Source organism: Anomaloglossus baeobatrachus, chromosome 5, assembly GCF_048569485.1.
Source record: "Anomaloglossus baeobatrachus isolate aAnoBae1 chromosome 5, aAnoBae1.hap1, whole genome shotgun sequence".
Lineage (NCBI taxonomy): Eukaryota > Metazoa > Chordata > Amphibia > Anura > Aromobatidae > Anomaloglossus > Anomaloglossus baeobatrachus.
The window spans coordinates 17,030,138-17,054,429 of record NC_134357.1 but is presented as its reverse complement, the minus strand read 5'-3'; the positions used below and the strand labels follow the sequence as shown (position 1 = coordinate 17,054,429).

General features: G+C 42.4%; 1 protein-coding gene across 1 annotated transcript in view; it reads left to right on the top strand.

Moving 5' to 3' along the window:
• The window catches only part of SORCS3 (sortilin related VPS10 domain containing receptor 3), an 866,891-nt gene that overhangs the window by 476,542 nt on the left and 366,057 nt on the right, over window positions 1-24,292 (top strand). The window contains exon 5 of the mRNA XM_075348233.1: window positions 10,556-10,629. Within this exon, the coding sequence (XP_075204348.1) occupies window positions 10,556-10,629 (74 nt within the window). The remainder of the gene's footprint in view (window positions 1-10,555; window positions 10,630-24,292) is intronic.

Sequence of the window (24,292 nt, the reverse complement as noted above, 5' to 3'; positions counted from 1 at the left end):
TATAGAATCAGCCTGATAGCGCCAGTATAGCACTGTATGTATAGAATCAGCCTGATAGTGCCAGTATAGCACTGTATGTACAGAATCAGCCTGATAGTGCCAGTATAGCACTGTATGTATAGAATCAGCCTGATAGTGCCAGTATAGCACTGTATGTATAGAATCAGCCTGATAGTGCCAGTATAGCACTGTATGTATAGAATCAGCCTGATAGTGCCAGTATAGCACTGTATGTACAGAATCAGTCTGATAGTGCCAGTATAGCCCTGTATGTATAGAATCAGCCTGATAGTGCCAGTATAGCACTGTATGTATAGAATCAGCCTGATAGTGCCAGTATAGCACTGTATGTATAGAATCAGCCTGATAGTGCCAGTATAGCACTGTATGTACAGAATCAGTCTGATAGTGCCAGTATAGCCCTGTATGTATAGAATCAGCCTGATAGTGCCAGTATAGCCCTGTATGTATAGAATCAGCCTGATAGTGCCAGTATAGCACTGTATGTATAGAATCAGCCTGATAGTGCCAGTATAGCACTGTATGTATAGAATCAGCCTGATAGTGCCAGTATAGCACTGTATGTATAGAATCAGCCTGATAGTGCCAGTATAGCCCTGTATGTATAGAATCAGCCTGATAGTGCCAGTATAGCACTGTATGTATAGAATCAGCCTGATAGTGCCAGTATAGCACTATATGTATAGAATCAGCCTGATAGTGCCAGTATAGCACTGTATGTATAGAATCAGCCTGATTGTGCCAGTATAGCACTGCATGTATAGAATCAGCCTGATAGCGCCAGTATAGCACTGTATGTATAGACTCAGCCTGATAGCGCCAGTATAGCACTGTATGTATAGAATCAGCCTCATAGTGCCTGTATAGCACTGTATGTATAGAATCAGCCTGATAGCGCCAGTATAGCACTGTATGTATAGACTCAGCCTGATAGCGCCAGTATAGCACTGTATGTATAGAATCAGCCTGATAGTGCCAGTATAGCACTGTATGTATAGAATCAGCCTGATAGTGCCAGTATAGCACTGTATGTATAGAATCAGCCTGATAGTGCCAGTATAACACTGTATGTATAGAATCAGCCTGATAGTGCCAGTATAGCACTGTATGTATAGAATCAGCCTGATAGTGCCAGTATAGCACTGTATGTATAGAATCAGCCTGATAGCGCCAGTATAGCACTGTATGTATAGACTCAGCCTGATAGCGCCAGTATAGCACTGTATGTATTGAATCAGCCTGATAGTGCCAGTATAGCACTGTATGTATAGAATCAGCCTGATAGTGCCAGTATAGCACTGTATGTATAGAATCAGCCTGATAGTGCCAGTATAGCACTGTATGTATAGAATCAGCCTGATAGTGCCAGTATAGCACTGTATGTTAAAGAGAGACTCCACAAAACCAGACAATAAATGCAGGGGGTCCAATTAATTTTAATGGCCCACCTGCCGCACAAGCTTATATACATATTAGGGGAAAAGAGGAAACGGTAAGCTTTTAAAGTGCAAAAAGGTCAAATTACACTGGTGAATGTTTAAAAAGTGCCCAGATAAATGGTTAGGAAGATCATCACAGTGGATGAGGAAGGGGACATAGAACCAAGAATGACCGGCTCTGGATGGTAGCCATAAAAGTCTCAGGGCAACCCTCAACCAGCCCAACGTACGTTTCAATGTTGATTTTCTTCTTATCTTCTTCAGGGGAAAAAGGTGCTGTCAGCATTGAAACGTACGTTGGGCTGGTTGAGGGTTGCCCTGAGACCTTTATGGCTACCATCCAGAGCCGGTCATTCTTGGTTCTATGTCCCCTTCCTCATCCACTGTGATGATCTTCCTAACCATTTATCTGGGCACTTTTTAAACATTCACCAGTGTAATTTGACTTTGACACGCAATTGTACATGTGTTAATTTGGTGTTTGTGCCCTGATATAGCCACCAATGCTTCCATGTCTATGTTTATAGGTATATACATGTGTGTTGGGAATGGGGGGAAATAGGACACTATCATGTTGAATTTTGGTCTCTGTTCTTAATTGTTTTTAATCATGTAATGAAATGTCACCTGTCCTAATAAAAATCTGTCATACCTTTTTGCACTTTAAAAGCTTACCGTTTCCTCTTTTCCCCTAATAGCACTGTATGTATAGAATCAGCCTGATAGTGCCAGTATAGCACTGGCTTTAGGTTATATAGGAAACTCCTGGTGGTTGGTGTACTTTAAATACATTATAGGTCTATGTATGGGTGCTATTAGGTCACATAACTGACAATAGGGAGGAGCTTATAATGTTTTTCCAAAACAGGAAAAAAAGCTTTAAAAAATGACATTGCATAAAATATCTTAAGTCAAATTATACTGTAAAATAATATAAAGGAGTTGCTTAATAAGACATTGTTACTTTTGCCAAAAACAGCTCCACTCTTATCCCCTGGTTGTATGGGGTACTATGGCTTAGCCCATTTTATTGCTGTGGAGCTTAGCTGTAATACTAAAGACAACCTATGAACAGGGGGGCGCTGTTTCTGCCATGTTTTTCTAATTCTATGCCATCCCTTTAAATCTGTGACTTAGATGTTGTTCTGTCAGTGCCTTATTCATAATTCCAAGAAGCAAACCTTAGTGCTGTAGTCTACAAGGAAGATACGGGGAGAGCGGGCGATAAAATCAGCCATCGTTATTCCGTACACAGCTGCTCGGCTGGAATCTGCTGTTCTGCGTTATCATCTCCATTGACTTGTTTCTACACATCGCCGATGTAACCGAGCCGCAGTTCTTCATCAGAACCAGTGTGATTTATACTAATCTTCCAGTCACCACTGAGCACGAGGCGCTGGAGAGAATCCACCACCAGATAAGTGCGGCCGGGACGTTCTCTATTTTTTTTTGGCGTCTCAATCTGTAGCAAATTGAATTGTTTTAAATGCTCTTTTTGACTTTGAGAAAGTTAATAGGAGTTGGGGAAAGTTTCATGGGCGGCTTCTATATCGTTTTTATGACTTTTTTCTGTCCTTTTACAGCTGACATACTGATGGGAATTGTCCAAACCTGAGTAGGATCATCCACTGATGGGTTCTATTTGCACAAACTCCACCTTATTTTGAACACTAATGTGCACAAATGTGTCAGGATTGTTTCCAAAAATGTGATAATTAATAATACACAGATACAGAACCTGGCACACCAGAGGTACCTAGAGGTGTGCACCGGTGTGAGGCCGTGTAGAAAGGAATAAAATTGGAACTTGTTCTGGTTTTAATGCAACCACATGCCAAACTGAAACAAAAGGAATGTGTGCTTGTCTGCACCAAATCTCCTTGCAAAGATCCTTTACCACTTTGTAGGGCACATGGAGACAGTGTCAAACCGCTATGGCAGAGAAACTGGATGCATCCACCCTGGTCTGGGTCCTATATCAGCTGGATTGTTTGCCGCTACGCTGTGAATCTGTCACGAGTGAGTCCCGTCCAGCTGGGATCTTGGCGGAAATAGAAGATCACAGCGATTAGTGGATCGTGACTCCTCTTTAACTTCATTTGGTGTTGAATTGGTTTAAGAGTTTTTTTTATCCTGCTGTGATTCCATTTAACTCTAATCTAAGCTGTCGCACCTTAATCCCTTTCATTATTTAAGCTCACTCCTTACTTTCCCATATACCAGTTATAGTTCTTCTTTACTGACCTCCCAGGAGAAGTTATACATTTGGAAGCTGTCGAAATCCGTTTGTTGTTTTATTCCTATGTGTATGTCTCTCTCCCTGTGATGACTTATTGTAGTAGTAAGACTAGTGTCTGGCAGCCCAGCTCACTAGCCAGGGCTAGCCCAGGATCAACCAGGGCTTAGGCACAGTCCAGCTCACTAGCCAGGGTTCAGTCTCAGGTTAGAGTTTAGGGGTCACCCATACCCCCTTTCCCTATCACCAGGGCCCCCTTGTACCAATTTTCTTTTCTTTGCGCTGCATGTTGGACTTCCTTTCGCCCTTGCGTGACATTATCACTGGCCCATTTTTTCCAGGATTCAAATATTGATCCAGTCGTGGCTCTTGCAAAACAGATGCAGAGTCTATGTCTGAAAGTGATGGATCTGCGGTGACAAGTTTTGAAGCAGCAACAGCAGACTTGTGGGTCTGGTGGTCTTGGCTGGCAGTCAGACGCAACCAGAACCCAAGGTAGCCCTCCTGGACAGGTTGTCTTTCGGAAGAGATATGTTTTTGGTGTTTAAAGAAGCTTGTAAACTCAGGCTTCGTCCTCATTCCTCAGGGAGTGAGGAACAGCGGGTGGGGATTGTTGTCTTAAAAAATTTTCGCCGACTGGAAAAAACTATGATATTGGCAATAGGAAACTTTTGGCTGTTAAGTTGACTGTTTAGGAGTGGCGTCACATGGGGGTAATGTCACGAGTGTGTCATGTCTGGCTGAGACCTTTGCGGTTAAAAGGATTAGAAGGTGACAGGGATTAGCAGTTCATAGGTCTTCCTTATCATGAGTAGAGCAGATTTAACTTCATTTGGTGTTGAAGGGGTTAAGAGTTCCTTTTTTTAGCTTTCTGAGATTCCATATAGCTGTAATCTCAGCTGCTGCATTTTAATGCCACTCCCTGCCATTATTTAAACTCATTCCTTACTCTCCCATATGCCAGTGATAGTTCTTCTATGCTGACCTCACTTCTTACTCTCCCATATGCCAGTGATAGTTCTTCTATGCTGACCTCACTTCTTACTCTCCCATATGCCAGTGATAGTTCTTCTATGCTGACCTCACTTCTTACTCTCCCATATGCCACTGATAGTTCTTCTATGCTGACTTCACTGTTTGCTCTCCCATATCCACTGATAGTTCTTCTATGCTGACCTCACTTCTTACTCTCCCATATGCCAGTGATAGTTCTTCTATGCTGACCTCACTTCTTACTCTCCCATATGCCACTGATAGTTCTTCTATGCTGACCTCACTTCTTACTCTCCCATATGTCACTGATAGTTCTTCTATGATGACCTCACTTCTTACTCTCCCATATCCACTGATAGTTCTTCTATGCTGATCTCACTTCTTACTCTCCTATATGCCAGTGATAGTTCTTCTATGATGACTTCACTCTTTACTCTCCCATATGCCAGTGATAGTTCGTCTATGCTGACCTCGCTTCTTACTCTCCCATATGCCAGTGATAGTTCTTCTATGCTGATCTCACTTCTTACTCTCCCATATGCCACTGATAGTTCTTCTATGCTGACCTCTGAGGATATGTTGTCCTTGTACAAACTGTGGAAATCCTTTTGTTGTTTTGTTCACACTTGTTTGTCTCTATCCTTGTGTTGTCTTGTTGTAGTTGTAAGACTAGTGTGCTTCTACCCAGCTCGCTAGCCAGCGCTAGTCCAGGGTCAGCCAGAGCTTAGGCACGTGGTCACACACGGGGGGAAGGACCCGTCTAGGGTTGATAGGGCATGCAGGGTTCAGCCTCAGGTGAGTGCTTAGGGGTCGCCTATACCTCCTCTCCCTATCGCTAGGACGCTTTTGTACCTGTTTCCCTTCCTTTGTTCCACATGCTGGGCATCATTCTGCCCCGGCATGACAGAATCACTGAAACAATGTTGCACAGTCCAGTGATATAGCAATATTGAGGAGGTTAAAAGACTCACTGTAGCATTGCAGCAAAACCCAGCATGAAGCAGAGTCAGGTATTTCAGGAGTCACACAGTAATAATGTATCAGGCCTGGGTATATCAGGAGTCACCCAGTGATAATGTAGCAGAGTCCAGCGATGCAGCAGAACTAGTTATGTCAGAAGACAGTGGTGATAAAGCAGAGCAGTGATAGTGTTACACACCTGTCCTAGGTCTGGGTCATTTTCCCTTCACCCTGGTCCTGTAAACTTTCTCGTGGTCTGCGTCAGGTTTTGCATGTAGCTTCTATATAATTAACTTCCTTAGCTTATATAAGGCCTACCAGGACCAACACCTGTGTCTTGGTGTTAAGACTTCAACATTTCTAAGACTTTTTTTAGTTTGCCTGTGCATGGCTACCTGTCTGTGGTCTCCAAGTCTTGGCTGCCTACGGCTTTCAGTACCTCTGCATCCTGCCCACAGTATTTAGGACATCTCCTGTCTGCCTGTGGCTTCTAGTACCTCTGCTACCTGTCTGTGGTCTCCAGGACTTTTCCTATCTACCTGCAGCTTTCAGTACCTCTGCAACCTGTCTGTGGTCTCCAGGATGTCTCCTGTCTTCCTGCAGCCTTCAGTACCTCTGCAACCAGTCTGCTGTATTCAGGACATCTCCTGTCTGCCTGCATCTTTCAGCACCTCTGCAACCTGTCTGTGGTCTCTAGGACGTCTCCTGTCTTCCTGTGGCTTCTAGTACCTCTGCAACCTGTCTGTGGTCCCCAGGACTTATCCTGTCTGCCTGTGTCTTTCAGTACCTTTGCTATCTGTCTGTGGTCTCCAGGACTTATTTTGTCTGCCTGCAGCTTCCAGGACTTCTGCTACCTGTCTGTGGTTTCCAGGATGTCTATTGTCTGCCTGTGTGTTTCAGAACCTCTGCAGCCTGTCTGTGGTCTCCATGACGTCTCCTGTCTGCCTGCGGTTTCTAGTACCTCTGCAACCTGTCTGTGGTCCCCAGGACTTATCCTGTCTTCCTGCAGCTTCCAGGACCTCTGCTACCGGTCTGTGGTCTCCAGGACGTCTCCTGTCTGCCTGTGTCTTTCAGTATCTCTGCTAATGGTCTCACAGCGTACACCAGAAGTCACTCTAGTTGTACATGTACACTGTGCGGCACTGCTAATTGACATCATATGGCGGTATTATTTATGTATTCCTATAGTAGACACAATTTTATGGAAGTGATGCCCTATATTCCCCCCTTGCATGGTCTTCGTAGGAGTATTCTGCTTCCACCCATGACATGAGTTGGCGTATTTTAGAAGGATGATCGCGGGGTACCCCCGGCTTCTTATTGTCCATGCAGCAGTACGAGCGGCGTATTTTGGAAGGATGAGCGGGGTACCCCCGGCTTCTTATTGTCCATGCAGCAGTATTTGCGGCGTATTTTTGCTTGCTGTGCTCTTTCATTATCGCTCCAGCTGTATGGTGTGGCTCACATGGCAGACATCTCCCTGATAAATAGATGGATGATCAGACTTGCACAGTGGGCAAACTCCAGAGCACTTTATCTTGAACATCGCTCCAGAGCCAAGAATCACTCACACAGAAAATTAGTCGGCTGGAAACTGATTGAAATTGCAAATTCTTACACCCCAAGAGGAGAAACCGACTTAACCCTCTGCGGGGCGCAGCGCTGGGGCTCTCCACAGGGGAGGCATTTACAGCACATGTAAGCAAACTGCGCACATCCTGCCGCGGGGGAGGCGTGCTGTGACTTGTAGTTCCTGCGCTGTTTGCTGAACTTTAATAAGTCTGAAAATGCTGAGTACTGAAATATAGAAGATTTACTACATTCTGCTGCTGTGGAATAAATGGAAAGTCTCCGGTATAAAGGAATTGTCCCAAAATAACAGATACATCACTTATCCACCAGAACCATGAAAAATGTCTGCTCTCTGGGGGTGCAACTGCTGAGAATGGGGGTGAAAAGTCCCCTTAATGAAGGGACAAATATCACCACTCCTATGCGCAGTGAATGGAGCATGATGATTACTGCCGCTCCATTCACCTCGGGGACCCCTATGTTCAAAATAAGGGGGCTCTTCATATATTATACACTTATCACATATCCTGGTCACTTATGGAAACGTTGCATTAATAAATAGCAGTAATAGAGACTTTTCTGTATTTCTTAAAAACGAATGAAGATATGATAAATAGTGCCGCACGGTGTGCACATAGAGCCATACAGTGCCCATGTAGTATGGTTTCTTCTTGGCTATACATATTGCTGAGATATTTAGCTCACATAGTGATAAGAGTTTTAATCTTTGCTTCCAGTATACTTATCAACATACTGCCACATAGTGCACGCCTAGCTTAAAAAAAGCTCCAATACAGTGCAATATGTTTTGTATAAATTGGGAGGATACAATGTGCACACACTGACTCCAGTGTCCATGATAAAAAACACAATGGTCGCTGTCACAGAGACAGACGGATTACCTCTAAATGACGTGCATCTGATGTGGGTACATATTGTGCTATGTTGCGGTGTATATTATTCCCACATTGCAATTACGGCATTTTATAGCAAATACTGAGCTGAAAAATCAGGATCCAGGCGTCAATCACATCCAGAGACAGAGTCTGATATCTGCACCTCCGGTGACTATGATGGCACTATTATTGGTGATGTTGTAAAGGGGATAACAGACTGCTGGATACTATATACAGAAGTGGCAGTAGATATGTGCGCAGTATAGCAGTCTAGCTCTAGTGTACTCTATGGTACCATTAGTTATGTCTACAGTATGGGAGGAGATTTAGATGTATACTGCTTTCCCCTTCTATCGACGTCTCTAATTGACTGCGTTGGACCACGCCCCCACCCGCTGAGACAGAGTCTGTGATTAGTTACATCCACACATGCTGTTTGTGTCCTTATGCTGGTGATAAATAAATAAATAAATAAATAAAACAATTGGCATAGAGTCCCCCCATCTATTGCTACCTGTACAGATAAAGCCCATGGTTGCAGTCTGCAACCCCCAGCCAAGATAAACCAAGACTGTTGGGGGCTGGTATTCTCAGACTGGGGAGACCCATGCTTATTGGGTGCCACCCAGACTAAAAATAGCAGCCTGCAGCTGGCCAAGATTGCTGCATCCATTACACCCCAGCACTTTTACCTGCCACTTCCCAATTACCATGGTGCAGTGGCAATCAGGGTAATAAGGGGTTACTGTCAACTCACAGCTGCTACTAAGCCCTAGATTAGTAATGGGAGGCATCTATGAGATCCCTCCATTACTAATCTGTAAGTGAAAGGAAATAAACTCCGAAAAAAATCCTTTATTTCATATAAGACAAAGCCACCCTTTTTCACAAGTTTATTAACCCACAAAACACCCAAGTCTGACGTAATCCACACGAGGTCCCACAAGGACACCAGCTCTGCTACATCTGAAGGCACAGTACATGATCATGGAACATGACTGAACTCTGTGAGGTTCAGGCAAAGACTGAGCCGTGATTGGTGATGTCACTCAGGTTATTTGCGGTCACAGCTGGAGGTTCTCTCGGTCCTCCACCTGTGATTGCAGGTAACCTGACCTCATGTGACTTCAATGATTTCTCATTGAGTTCACAGACCTGCAACTCCTGACAGAAAACTGTGTTTTTTTTCACAAAAGATGCAGATTTGGTGATATAATTTTTACACCATATTCCTGCTCCCAATCTACGCCTCCTGGCAAAAAAATGTATCACTATCGCAGGCGGTATGATGCAGAAGTGATGCCGTTTTTTTTTTGCCAGGAGCTGTAGATTGGGTGCAGGAATATGGTGTAAAAATGTCAGCACCCAATCTCCATCTCTTGGCAAAAAATGCACCAAAACGGTTTTCTTCCAGGAGGTAAAAATTTAATGCTGAAATGTGGTGAAAAATGGTGTGTTTTTGTCTTTAACTTCAAATAAAAGATTTTTTTGGTGTTTGTGTTTGTTTTCTTTTGCTTACAGATAAGTAATTGGGGGGGTCTAATTAATGCCTCCCATTACTAATCTAGGGCTTAGTGGAAGCTGTGCGCTTTGATTAACCGCTTATATTACCCTGACTGCCACCGCACCAGGGCAATCAGGAAGAGCTGGGTAAAGTGCTGAGATTTTTAGGCTTGAGGGAGGCCCATAAGCAATGGCCTCCCCAGCCTGAGAATACCAGCCCCCAGCTGTCGGCTTTATCATGGCTGGGAAACAAAGTTGGGGGGACTACATGCCGATTTTTAAAATTATTTATTTAAATAATTTCTAAAAAAGCCACAAGCGGTTCCTCTTATTTTGATACATAGCCAAGATAAGTGCATGGCTGGGGGCTGCAGCCTGTAGCCGTGGCTTTATCAGTGGTGGTATCAATAGATGGGGGACCCTACACCAGTTTATTTATTTTATATCATGATATAGACCCGCAGACAGGGTCTGTGATTCCAACCAATCACAGATGCTGTCTGGGAGAGAGGTCTGAAAGCGGCCAATCAGAGACGCTGGTGAATGGGGAAATCAATGAATATGTATTAGGGATAATTATTGACCCCGGAAGTAGTGATGCAGCCACGGGGACATGGTGAGTATGTACTGCTTTAACCCTTTTGCTTCCAGTGGCCAATCACAGCCATGCCAATACTTGACATGGCTGTGACGGGCAGGGAGAGGGTGGTTTTTGGCATCCGAACATTTACCAATCCTTGGCAAGATCGACCACTTTTGCAGTAAATGATCGAATGTCCAATCCCGATCCGATCCGGCCAAAGATTGTACGATTTTAACATTTTCCGATCTTTGCTCATCTCTAATGATAACTTTAATTACTGCATGTATACAGCATGTTTTATCACTAATCGTAGTAATATTATCATTTCTCCTCTTTTTCTGTCTTCCTGTAGTTGTACAGCTCAATGGACTTTGGAAGAAGATGGCATCTAATGCACGAGAGGATAACGCCAAATAGGTTCTACTGGTAGGTTTCTCTTCATTACCGGTATCTTATGAAATAACCACAATAGGAAATTGCACAGTTAAGTATTTTGATAATGTTCTGTGCAAAATACTATATTTCAATATCATATTCTGTAAGGAGAAGCGTTTTTCCTTCATTAATCGTAACCCCTGCTGTGTAATGTAGAAGAAAAGTGGAGACAGCAATGTGACAGATGCTTTTATATATTTCATCTAGCTCAATAAAAAATAGTTTTAACTTTTGCAGGTAATTTTTCTGTAAAAGAATATAACTACTATAATACTGCCCCCTATGTACAAGAATATTGCTACTATACTACTGTCCCTATGTACAAGAATATAACTACTATAATACTGCCGCTATGTACAAGAATATAACTACTATAATACTGACCCTATGTACAAGAATATAACTACTATAATACTGCCTCTATGTACAAGAATATAACTACTATAATACTGCCGCTATGTACAAGTATATAACTACTATAATACTGCCCCCTATGTACAAGAATATTACTACTATAATACTGCCCCTATGTATAAGAATATAACTACTATAATACTGACCCTATGTACAAGAATATAACTACTATAATACTGCCCCTATGTACAAGAATATAACTACTATAATACTGCCCCTATGTACAAGAATATAACTACTATAATACTGCCCCCTATATACAAGAATATTACTACTATAATACTGCCCCTATGTATAAGAATATAACTACTATAATACTGACCCTATGTACAAGAATATAACTACTATAATACTGCCCCTATGTACAAGAATATAACTACTATAATACTGCCCCTATGTACAAGAATATAACTACTATAATACTGCCCCTATGTACAAGAATATAACTACTATAATACTGCTCCTATGTACAAGAATATAACTACTATAATACTGCCGCTATGTACAAGAATATAACTACTATAATACTGCCCCCTATGTACAAGAATATTACTACTATAATACTGTCCCTATGTACAAGAATTTAACTACTATAATACTGCCCCCTATGTACAAGAATATAACTACTATAATACTGCCGCTATGTACAAGAATATAACTACTATAATACTGCCCCCTATGTACAAGAATATAACTACTATAATACTGCCCCTATGTACAAGAATATAACTACTATAATACTGCTCCTATGTACAAGAATATAACTACTATAATACTGCCGCTATGTACAAGAATATAACTACTATAATACTGCCCCTATGTACAAGAATATAACTACTATAATACTGCTCCTATATACAAGAATATAACTACTATAATACTGTCCCTATGTACAAGAATTTAACTACTATAATACTGCCCCCTATGTACAAGAATATAACTACTATAATACTGCCGCTATGTACAAGAATATAACTACTATAATACTGCCCCCTATGTACAAGAATATTACTACTATAATACTGCCCCTATGTATAAGAATATAAGTGCTATAATACTACCCCTATGTACAAGAATATAACTACTATAATACTGCTCCTATGTACAAGAATATAACTACTATAATACTGCCCCCTATGTATAAGAATATAACTACTATAATACTGCCCCCTATGTACAAGAATATAACTACTATAATACTGCTCCCTATATACAAGAATATAACTACTATAATACTGCCCCCTATGCACAAGAATATAACTACTATAATACTGCCCCTATATACAAGAATATAACTACTATAATACTGCTCCCTATATACAAGAATATAACTACTATAATACTGCTCCCTATGTACAAGCATATTACTACTATAATACTGCCCCTATGTATAAGAATATAAGTGCTATAATACTACCCCTATGTACAAGAATATACAGTTAGGTCCAGAAATATTTGGACAGTGACACATGTTTTGTTATTTTAGCTGTTTACAAAAACATGTTCAGAAATACAATTATATATATAATATGGGCTGAAAGTGCACACTCCCAGCTGCAATATGAGAGTTTTCACATCCAAATCGGAGAAAGGGTTTAGGAATCATAGCTCTGTAATGCATAGCACCCTCTTTTTCAAGGGACCAAAAGTAATTGGACAAGGGACTCTAAGGGCTGCAATTAACTCTGAAGGCGTCTCTCTCGTTAACCTGTAATCAATGAAGTAGTTAAAAGGTCTGGGGTTGATTACAGGTGTGTGGTTTTGCATTTGGAAGCTGTTGCTGTGACCAGACAACATGCGGTCTAAGGAACTCTCAATTGAGGTGAAGCAGAACATCCTGAGGCTGAAAAAAAAGAAAAAACCCATCAGAGAGATAGCAGACATACTTGGAGTAGCAAAATCAACAGTCGGGTACATTCTGAGAAAAAAGGAATTGACTGGTGAGCTTGGGAACTCAAAAAGGCCTGGGCGTCCACGGATGACAACAGTGGTGGATGATCGCCGCATACTTTCTTTGGTGAAGAAGAACCCGTTCACAACATCAACTGAAGTCCAGAACACTCTCAGTGAAGTAGGTGTATCTGTCTCTAAGTCAACAGTAAAGAGAAGACTCCATGAAAGTAAATACAAAGGGTTCACATCTAGATGCAAACCATTCATCAATTCCAAAAATAGACAGGCCAGAGTTACATTTGCTGAAAAACACCTCATGAAGCCAGCTCAGTTCTGGAAAAGTATTCTATGGACAGATGAGACAAAGATCAACCTGTACCAGAATGATGGGAAGAAAAAAGTTTGGAGAAGAAAGGGAACGTCACATGATCCAAGGCACACCACGTCCTCTGTAAAACATGGTGGAGGCAACGTGATGGCATGGGCATGCATGGCTTTCAATGGCACTGGGTCACTTGTGTTTATTGATGACATAACAGCAGACAAGAGTAGCCCGATGAATTCTGAAGTGTACCGGGATATACTTTCAGCCCAGATTCAGCCAAATGCCGCAAAGTTGATCGGACGGCGCTTCATAGTACAGATGGACAATGACCCCAAGCATACAGCCAAAGCTACCCAGGAGTTCATGAGTGCAAAAAAGTGGAACATTCTGCAATGGCCAAGTCAATCACCAGATCTTAACCCAATTGAGCATGCATTTCACTTGTTTAAATCCAGACTTAAGACGGAAAGACCCACAAACAAGCAAGACCTGAAGGCTGCGGCTGTAAAGGCCTGGCAAAGCATTAAGAAGGAGGAAACCCAGCGTTTGGTGATGTCCATGGGTTCCAGACTTAAGGCAGTGATTGCCTCCAAAGGATTCACAACAAAATATTGAAAATAAAAATATTTTGTTTGGGTTTGGTTTATTTGTCCAATTACTTTTGACCTCCTAAAATGTGGAGTGTTTGTAAAGAAATGTGACAATTCCTACAATTTCTATCAGATATTTCTGTTCAAACCTTCAAATTAAACGTTACAATCTGCACTTGAATTCTGTTGTAGAGGTTTCATTTCAAATCCAATGTGGTGGCATGCAGAGCCCAACTCGCGAAAATTGTGTCACTGTCCAAATATTTCTGGACCTAACTGTAACTACTATAATACTGCTCCTATGTACAAGAATACAACTACTATAATACTGCCCCTATGTACAGGAATATAACTACTATAATACTGCCCCTATGTACAAGAATATAACTACTATAATACTGCCCCCCATGTACAAGAATATAACTACTATAATACTGCCCCTATGTACAAGAATATAACTACTATAATACTGCCCCTATGTACAAGAATATAACCAGTATAATACTGCTCCTATGTACAAGAATATAACTACTATAATACTGCCCCTATATACAAGAATATAACTACTATAATACTGCCCCTATGTACAATAATATAACTACTATAATACTACCTATGTACAAGAATATAACTACTATAATACTGCCCCTATGTACAAGAATATAACTACTATAATACTGCTCCTATGTACAAGAATATAACTACTATAATACTGCTCCTATGTACAAGAATATAACTACTATAATACTGCCCCTATGTACAAGAATATAACTACTATAATACTGCCCCTATGTACAAGAATATAACCAGTATAATACTGCTCCTATGTACAAGAATATAACTACTATAATACTGCCCCTATATACAAGAATATAACTACTATAATACTGCTCCTATGTACAATAATATAACTACTATAATACTGGAAAGAAAATCAAGGAAAGTCAGTTCAGCTTTCTAAAGCAGCTCGATTGCACGGACACTTGCTGTTAGGCAGGAATTAATGAAAGTAAATGTAGTCCAGCATCTGAAATTAATTCATAAAAAACAAAGTTGATTCATACAAATTCCATAAAAATGTGGAGAGGTCGCTGCTTCATATTAAAAGGATGAAGTGCCGGACTATCAAATAGTTTATTTGATTAAAGACTCCCCCACATCATTTGTTTAACATTTTTTTGTTTATTTAGTTCTCAGCAGTAATCTTGGAGTCAGAGGTGTGTCCAGGCGTCTTCTCCATTCCATTTAAGCGCTATTTCAATCCATTTTGTCACGGTTCCGCTGTGCAGAGCATTTTGCTTTTGAAAATGCTCTGCTATGTGTCTTGTGCACTTGCTGACAGGTTGTCTTTCAGCACTAGGGTCCACACTTGTTTTGGGAGGTGCCTTCACAGATGCGCCTCGTTCCTGGTGATTACTCTGTTTCTTTACTGGGCTTGCTGTGTCTGAACCTCGCCAGTCATACTTCCTGTTTGCTCAGTGTGCTCTTGGCTCCTGTCTGGTGTAAGTGTTCTGATCTTGGCTTTTGACCTAAGACTTCTTCCTGACCACGTCTCTGTCTGCTCCCTGAACTTTATACGTTACCTCCCGGCTTCTGATCTCATGCCTCTTCCTTATCACGTCTCTGTCTGCTCTCTGAACTTTATACGTTACCTTCCGGCTTCTGATCTCGTGCCTCTTCGTTATCATGTCTCTGTCTGCTCCCTGAACTTTATACGTTACCTCCCAGCTTCTGACCTTGGACCTCTTCCTGACCATGTCTCTGTCTGCTCCCTGAACTTTATACGTTACCTCCCGACTTCTGACCTTGGACCTCTTCCTGACCATGTCTCTGTCTGCTCCCTGAACTTTATACGTTACCTCCCGACTTCTGACCTTTGACCTCTTCCTGACCATGTCTCTGTCTGCTCCCTGAACTTTATACGTTACCTCCCAGCTTCTGACCTTGGACCTCTTCCTGACCATGTCTCTGTCTGCTCCCTGAACTTTATACGTTACCTCCCAGCTTCTGACCTTGGACCTCTTCCTGACCATGTCTCTGTCTGCTCCCTGAACTTTATACGTTACCTCCCAACTTCTGAGCTTGGACCGCTTCCTGACCATGTCTCTGTCTGCTCCCTGAACCTTATACGATACCTCCTGGCATCGGACCTTGGACCTCTTCCTGACCACGTCTCTGTTTGCTCCCTGAATCTTATACGTTACCTCCTGGCTTATGATCCCGGCTTGTCTGACTACCCTTCTATTCATACTGCTCATAATGTCTAGGATCACACATTTTTAGCGATCTTGACTTACAGATGTCTTGTTAGGGTCTTCCGGCAAAATGCTAGAGTTTCCTATTGACTTTCATTATTCGTGCATCCGAGCTGCTCGTTTCGGGTACCCAGCACTGGAGTATTTTAGCGCTTGCTCATCACTACTTTGATGTTTCCTGCTCATTGACTCTTTTCTTGTAAGTCTATGTTGATGCTCTTGTGACTGTTGTGTAAATGTCTCGGCAGCTTCACCAGAGTCTTGGGATATTCCGATACTGGATGAGACACTTTGAGAAACCTCTCGACCTATAGACGCCGTGTCCAGTATTATCGCTGGATCAGGCCGGACCCACACTCTTTATGGATGTATAGAAGTGTCGGCCCCGTAGTCTCCGGCTCATCAGATCGTCTCCATAGTCAGATACTCTTTACAGTAGATTTTCATCTACTTAGTGTAACATTTAGGAGGACGTGTATTGGAAAGTATCAGTGTTGATCGCTTTGTGATTTATCATTTCTAATTGTCTTTAAATTATGTTCTCTTGTCTACAAAAATGATAAAGCTGCACTTTCAGATGACTTTCTTCTGTTCGAGCAGCAGTTGTGCTGCAGAGCTGCTCTTCATATGGTAAAGACAAACATCATTGTCTCTAAGCTTGAAGTCTGGAGCTGAGTTTGATGGTCACCGTGTCACCCACCTTCCTATAGGACCTTATATCTGCGCCCTACACTCTCCTTTTTCGTGTTATCTTGTGTTTCCACTGCCATGTGACTGCAAGTGTCATGCGCTGTCCAGATCCGCACACGCGGATTACTTCTACGGCATCTGACTCTGTTCATATTGCAGAGTCCTAAAGGCAACCTGGTCTCTCTTAAGTGCTCAGCTTGGCTGGACATCGGCTGAGTTGTTTCACTGCTCCCAGCCGTGCAGTGTTTAATCCTTTTTGGAGCAGTGTGCTACTCTTCTGAGAGCCAGGTTAGGCTAAGTTCACACTTCAGTTGTTTTCAATCCGTCAGGTCCGTCAGCAACGGATCAGTTGTTTTTTTAGGGTACTTTCACACTTGCGTTGTGTTGAATCCGCTGGGTCCGTTGCTGCGTCATTTTGACGCATCCGTTTTTTTTGTGGTGTCAACGGATGCAACGGGTCCGTTATTTCACAGGAATCCGTTAGCTGATTCCTGTGAAATAACGGACCGTTGCATCCGTTTGGCGTCCGTTAGGCGTCCGTCTAACGGAATCCGTCGGCTCTGTTTTATTTATTTTTTTATTTTTTTTCATTCTGGGCATGCGCAGAATAAAATAGCGGAATCCAGCAGCGGATTCCATTGTTAAGCACTTAGCAACGGAATCCGCTACCATAGGGAACCATTATAAATTTTAACGGAACCAACGGAATCCGTTGGTTGGCGTCATTTTGACGCTAGCATTTAACGTTACATTCTGCGTTGCTTCCGCTTGGCGGAAGCAACGGAGCATCGGCCAACGGAAGCAACGCAGGTACTTTTGGCACAATCCGTCATCAATGCAAGTCTATGGGAAACAACGGAATCCGTTAACGGATTCCGCTGTTTCCCAAGACAGCGGATTGCGGCAAAAAAAAACCAACGCAAGTGTGAAAGTACCCTTAGATGTCAACTGATGCAACTGATGTGTTTTTCACAGGATTCCTTTCACAGGAATCCTGTGAAAAAACTGATCAGTTGCGTCCGTTACATCTGCTGTGCATCCATTTTTTGACGGATCAGTCATGATCCGTTTGTGTTTGGGACAGCCCAGTGGGCGTGCCAAACATGCTGGGCATGCTCAGTAGAGCATGGCGGAATCCAGTGCTGGATTCCGTCGTAAGACGGATTACGACGGAATCCAGCACCATAGACATACATTGCAAGTGTGGCGGATGGCGACGGATTCCTGCGCGGCGCGTTAATTTTGACGGCCCGAAAAACGTTACATTCTGCGTTGCTCCCCGCTCGGCGGTCAGTCAAAAACGACGGACCGCGACGCAGCGGATGCAACGCAGGGTCATCAGTCGCAATCCGTCACTAATAGAAGTCTATGGGGAAATACTGGATTCCTGCAAAATATTTTGCAGGATTCCGTAATTCCTCAAGGCTACGGATTGTGACTGATGCAAAACAACTGAAGTGTGAACTTAGCCCTACGGATGACCTTCCATAGCTGGTCTCCTTCTATTTAAGGCTGGGGTGTGTAGTAGGAGATCGCCGAAGATAGTTTCTCTGTCATTCTGTACAAAGGCTAGTAAGACGTAGTACAGCGTAATCCCCACTAGGTGGCAGCAGAGTAGTGCATGAGAGACAAAGAAACACTGTAACGGAAAGGCAGCTGAAGTACAGCAGCGTAACTCCAGCCAGCAGTAAACAGGTGAACTACCAGGGGGCAATAGAGTAGTCAAACAGTCAGGGTCTAGCCAGGAAGATCGAGTCACTGCAAAGGGAGGATCAATATATCAAGTCAGAAGCCGGGAGATCAGGTATGCAGAGGGTAATGCAAACAACAGAGAGGAGAGGGAAGTCAGGGACCGGGACAGGCAGACGAACAGGGGAGGGTACAAGTCAGGGCACAGTAGCAGGGAGGTAGGACAGATCGGGACACTCACCAGAGCCAGTATACAAGCTGCAAGGCAGAAATAGTACAGGCACTGACCCATAAGTAGAGAGGCAACATATAGCATCCTGGGATCCAGAAGGAGGCAAGGGAAATTAACCCCTGACATGACCAGGCCAGAGCTGCGTGTAACCAGCAGCAGGGAAAAGCCGGCCTGGATCATGACATTCTCCTTACAGTTGCGATATTGCGGCGTTTGTGGCGATCCTCCATTTGGTGTCCAGCGACTTGTTGTCTGCACTATATGAAATTTCCCTGGAGTGACTTTCTCCATCCCCTTTGGTTTATCCCCTCCGGTGTCTTTTTGTCTCCCCTCTGTGGATATTTGCGGTGTGAGGGAGTTTCAGTTTTACCCCTTTGTCTTGTCGGAGGTATATTATGTCGTATCCTGCCCAGCCCTGGGTTGGGTGTGTGTAGGGTATTAGGTCAGGGCCCGACAGGAGACTAGGCCAGGTCGGGGACCCAGACCTCCCAACCATTAAAAATACTTCCTGGTTGAGCTTGAGCTCAGGGATCCCAGTCATGGGGCCAGAATAGGTCCCCCTGTGTCCCCTAGTCGCCCGTGACAGCACAAGGCAATGATTAGGAGCAAATATGCCGATAGTGACATGATAACTTTTCACACTTCATTTTGGAAAAGAAACATTGATAACCTCCTTGAAAGTAGCTGATTTTTACATTTAGTATTTTAAGCACCCCTCCAATGATACTTTTCATAGATTGTGCACCTCGGCTTTTTAAATTCAAGTTTATATTTCCAAACTTCTCGTAGTCGGCAAGTATCAATCCAACTAATAATAGACTAGATGACCGTAACTATCTATCCATCAATAATAAACAGCTCAGTCCTGTGATCACAGCAGCATCAGCATCTGATAAAGGTGGGGGGTTTTGTTTTCTTTTTCGGGAGCGTGAGAGGAAAAGGTGGACTAGACGTGCGTGTGATGGGAACTCGATTTGTAGACAAAGTGACTAATGGTCAGGAATCCGGATACTTTTCACTCTAACGAGACGGAAAAACAACGTTCTGCACACAAATGTCTGCGCTTTGAAGGGAAAGACTTTGAAAAAGTATAAGGATACATAAGCATTGAAGAGCTCCGGAATGTTCTTACATTTATTTTTCAGAAATAATTTCTAGAAGTAAAATATGTGACAGTTTTGTACTTTTGATCCACACATTCAGTTCAGTAATTGCGGCGCTATGTACAGAAAATGTCACGCTACAAGCACGGCGAGCGCGTTCAGACCAAACAAGGACGCACAACGAAAAAACACCAAAACAACACCACAAACAGGGGGGGAAACTGGTAGCACATTACAATGAGGGTCCATATTGCTAGGGAGAAGGTTGAGGGGGCACCTCCTGAACTCACCTTAAGCTGACTCCTGAGCTCCCTACCGTCCCATTACAGGGTCTTTCAACCTTTCGGCGAGCAGGATACCTTGGGCTCTAAACTCACCATGCCTAGTGAGTAGGCCAACAAGTTCACTAGACTCATCACTACAACACAGAAACACAAGGGAAGGAAAACAAACAGAGGAAACACCGCAACACAAAAGGACAAAGTCTGGCTTCTAGAACGAGTCAGCACAGCTCCTTCCACCAAGGAGGCCAGAATACAAATGGATTGGTGTTATGTAAGACTCTTGAAGGGTCCTCACCCCCCTCTCTGCCATCAGCCACAGATCGTCATGACGATTATCTGATCGGCCTGAAAGTTTAGGCATTTATGACTTTGGGTGATGGTAGAACTCCAGCCAAGGATGCATAGAAAGACATCCCTTTGTTCTATTGGAGGGAAAAACTTCTAAAACCGTTTTTAAGCGCTACGTTAATGCTAGAAAAATTAAAAGCATATTGCCAGAATCTCTGTGGCGCGCTGAACCCAGCGCACCGTTTAGCTTCACGGGAAGGTCGCTGGTAGCGCAACAAATGCGTATTGGCCAGTAAAATCATGCTAGATGCGTTGTGTTTGGTATCTAAGTAAATGTAAAATCGAGATATAAAATATGACGCTAATATCTTTCACCTGTGTGGCCCAGGGGCAAAGATATGTGAAAAGCCAGAATTAAAGAACTTTGTGACAATCTCGGCACAGCCCACAAGAGACTGTAAAATGAGGTCACAGAGGGGGGTTACCTGAGGGCATAAAAGCGACTAGCTCCTTGATGGGGGAGTCAGTACTGGAGGGCATCAGTAAGTGGTGATGCTGGCCGATTTTACAATCTTCTTCTCTTGGAGTCCCTCCACTCCCTAAGTTTGGACATCACTTTTATGGCACTAGTTTAGTAAGTTTCACGTTTATACCTTTTATTTTTATGTAACTGTCTATACTGTATTTGTATTGTTCCCTTTTGTAAATGCTTGTATATTTTTTTAAACACTGCCTATTTTCGGATTAAATATATAAAATGTAATAGTTTCTTTCCTCATGCTTTATATACGAATCCAAAAACCCGAAGGGCCTTATGCTATCTGAAACGGGTCCACAGCTATCCCGAAAAGCTGGGTGGTGGCAGCGTAATTGTTATTGCATAGAATTATTGGAGTGCTATCATTAAGGGTACCGAGGTATTTATATATTCCATTAGCGGGAATCGGTGATATATACATTTACCCTTGCTGTGAGACCTCCAATATTTGGCATTATTAGCTCAGCAGCCTCATTCTGTTCATTGTCCTGCAGTACCAAAAGTGGCCTGTCGGCAAGGGGGGTGCTAGAGAGTAGTTGTATTTGTGACAAATCAGCAAACAGCTGCGGGATATCTGAGTGACTTCCCCGGCTGTTCGTGACAATTGGTATCAACAGCAGGAATTGCTGGGTAACACCTATATTTAAACCTGACGGGCGTGACTACCAAGTAATTGCAGCTGACGAACTGGGCTAGAGACTACTAGAGAAGCTGCAAGCAGCAAAACGGACATTAAGGCTATGTGCCCACGGGGACAGTGTCCTGCGGATATATCCGCAGGACATTCCGCAGGAGCTCCCAGGAAACCGCACCACAACATTTGTCTGTTTCCATGCTGCGGTTATTGCGGAATGTCCTGCGGATATGGTGCGGGCATTCTACATTGAGGATACAGTACCATGGCTTCATCACTGCATCCTCAATGCAGAACAAGTGCTGCAGTGATCGGGAGTTCATACTCACCTCCATCATGCAGCACCTCGCTTTCCGGCGGCCGGGTCACTTTGTCAGCGTCTGCAGGAGAAGGTGGGCGGGCCTGAACTAGCTCCGGCTGTCACATGACTGGAGCTCGTGCAGGTCCCGCCCACCTCTTCCTTCCTATACCTGGATCCACCGCGCTGCTGTACACCGGACGGAGAAAGTGACTCGGGTGTCTGCTATCAAGGCAGGTAAGTATATGGGATCCTGCGGAGAAATCTGCAGGAATAATTGACATGCTGCTGATTTTTCCGCAGGGAAATCCGCATTATTTCCGCTGCGGAAAAATCCGCAGCGTGGGCACAGCAGTTCCGAAATGCCATAGAAATGGCTGGGGAGTAGCTGTGCTGCAGATTTTTGAAAAATCCGCGGAATTTCCGCGAAAAATCCGCGGCAAATTCCACGCATTTTCCGCAGCGTGGGCACATAGCCTAACGGTTCAGGTACTAAAGGAAACAAAACCACATTTAAATGATAGAGATAAGGGGCTCCAATCCTCAAGCTGCCACTAGTCTCCAAAAACAGTGAGACGACCATGACAGAAAATTAAAGAAGACGATACTTTTTTGATACAATTACTTAAAAGGTTTATTACTGTGCATTAAATTTAACAAGACAAAAAAAAAACTATTTTTCAGAGTGATTGGAGATGTTGGAACCTTTTGCAGTAGATCTGTCTCAGGAGCTTAAACAGCCCACGCTATATTTCCGCACTAGTATATACTGTATCTATGCCTTTCATAGTTTCTCCTGTATGTAAAGAATTATCCTGTTGTTTATAAGCAGAATGTGGGTCATTTAGGCTGAAGCTCGGCTCCATAATTCTATTTACGCATTGTTTTACAATAATGGAATAGCCTTTTGCCACAGCCTGTTGTTGCCTGTTGCCCTTTGCTGCCGTCTGTGCCCTTCTTGGTTAACCTCTATTTAATATGCATATATTTAATAGCAGGAAACTAAACTTTAATTAATATAAATAAGCAGGAGATGACCTTGTAATATTCCCACTCATAAAACCTTCACACAGCTGCAGCACAGAGACAATGAAAATGTATCCAATGCAAAGACTGTGCACAGCAGCCAATCACACTGCGTCCTCAACTGCTACAAAAATGCAAAAAGTGTAACAGATCAGTACAAGCTCCTGGATGAATATACCTGCAACAAAGAAGCCGGTCTATAGCTACATAACTACAACTCCAGAAATATCTACTACAAGTTACACTGTGCATAATACAGGTATAGCAGTTATATTCTTGTATATAGGGGCAGTATTATAGTAGTTATATTCTTGTACATAGGGGCAGTATTATAGTAGTTATATTCTTGTATATAGGGGCAGTATTATAGTAGTTATATTCTTGTACATAGGGGCAGTATTATAGTAGTTATATTCTTGTACATAGGAGCAGTATTATAGTAGTTATATTCTTGTACATAGGGGCAGTATTATAGTAGTTATATTCTTGTACATAGGGGCAGTATTATAGTAGTTATATTCTTGTACATAGGAGCAGTATTATAGCAGTTATATTCTTGTACATAGGGGCAGTATTATAGTAGTTATATTCTTGTATATAGGAGCAGTATTATAGTAGTTGTATTCTTGTACATAGGGGCAGTATTATAGTAGTTGTATTCTTGTACATAGTGGCAGTATTATAGTAGTTATATTCTTGTACATAGGGGCAGTATTATAGTAGTTATATTCTTGTACATAGGGACAGTATTATACTAGTTATATTCTTGTACATAGGGGCAGTATTATAGTAGTTATATTCTTGTATATAGGAGCAGTATTATAGTAGTTGTATTCTTGTACATAGGGGCAGTATTATAGTAGTTGTATTCTTGTACATAGGGGCAGTATTATAGTAGTTATATTCTTGTACATAGGGGGCAGTATTATAGTAGTTATATTCTTGTACATAGGGGCAGTATTATAGTAGTTATATTCTTGTACATAGGGGTAGTATTATAGTAGTTATATTCTTGTACATAGGGGCAGTATTATAGTAGTTATATTCTTGTACATAGGGGCAGTATTATAGTAGTTATATTCTTGTACATAGGAGCAGTATTATAGTAGTTATATTCTTGTACATAGAGGCAGTATTATAGTAGTTATATTCTTGTACATAGGGGCAGTATTATAGTAGTTGTATTCTTGTACATAGTGGCAGTATTATAGTAGTTATATTCTTGTACATAGGGGCAGTATTATAGTAGTTATATTCTTGTACATAGGGACAGTATTATACTAGTTATATTCTTGTACATAGGGGCAGTATTATAGTAGTTATATTCTTGTATATAGGAGCAGTATTATAGTAGTTGTATTCTTGTACATAGGGGCAGTATTATAGTAGTTGTAT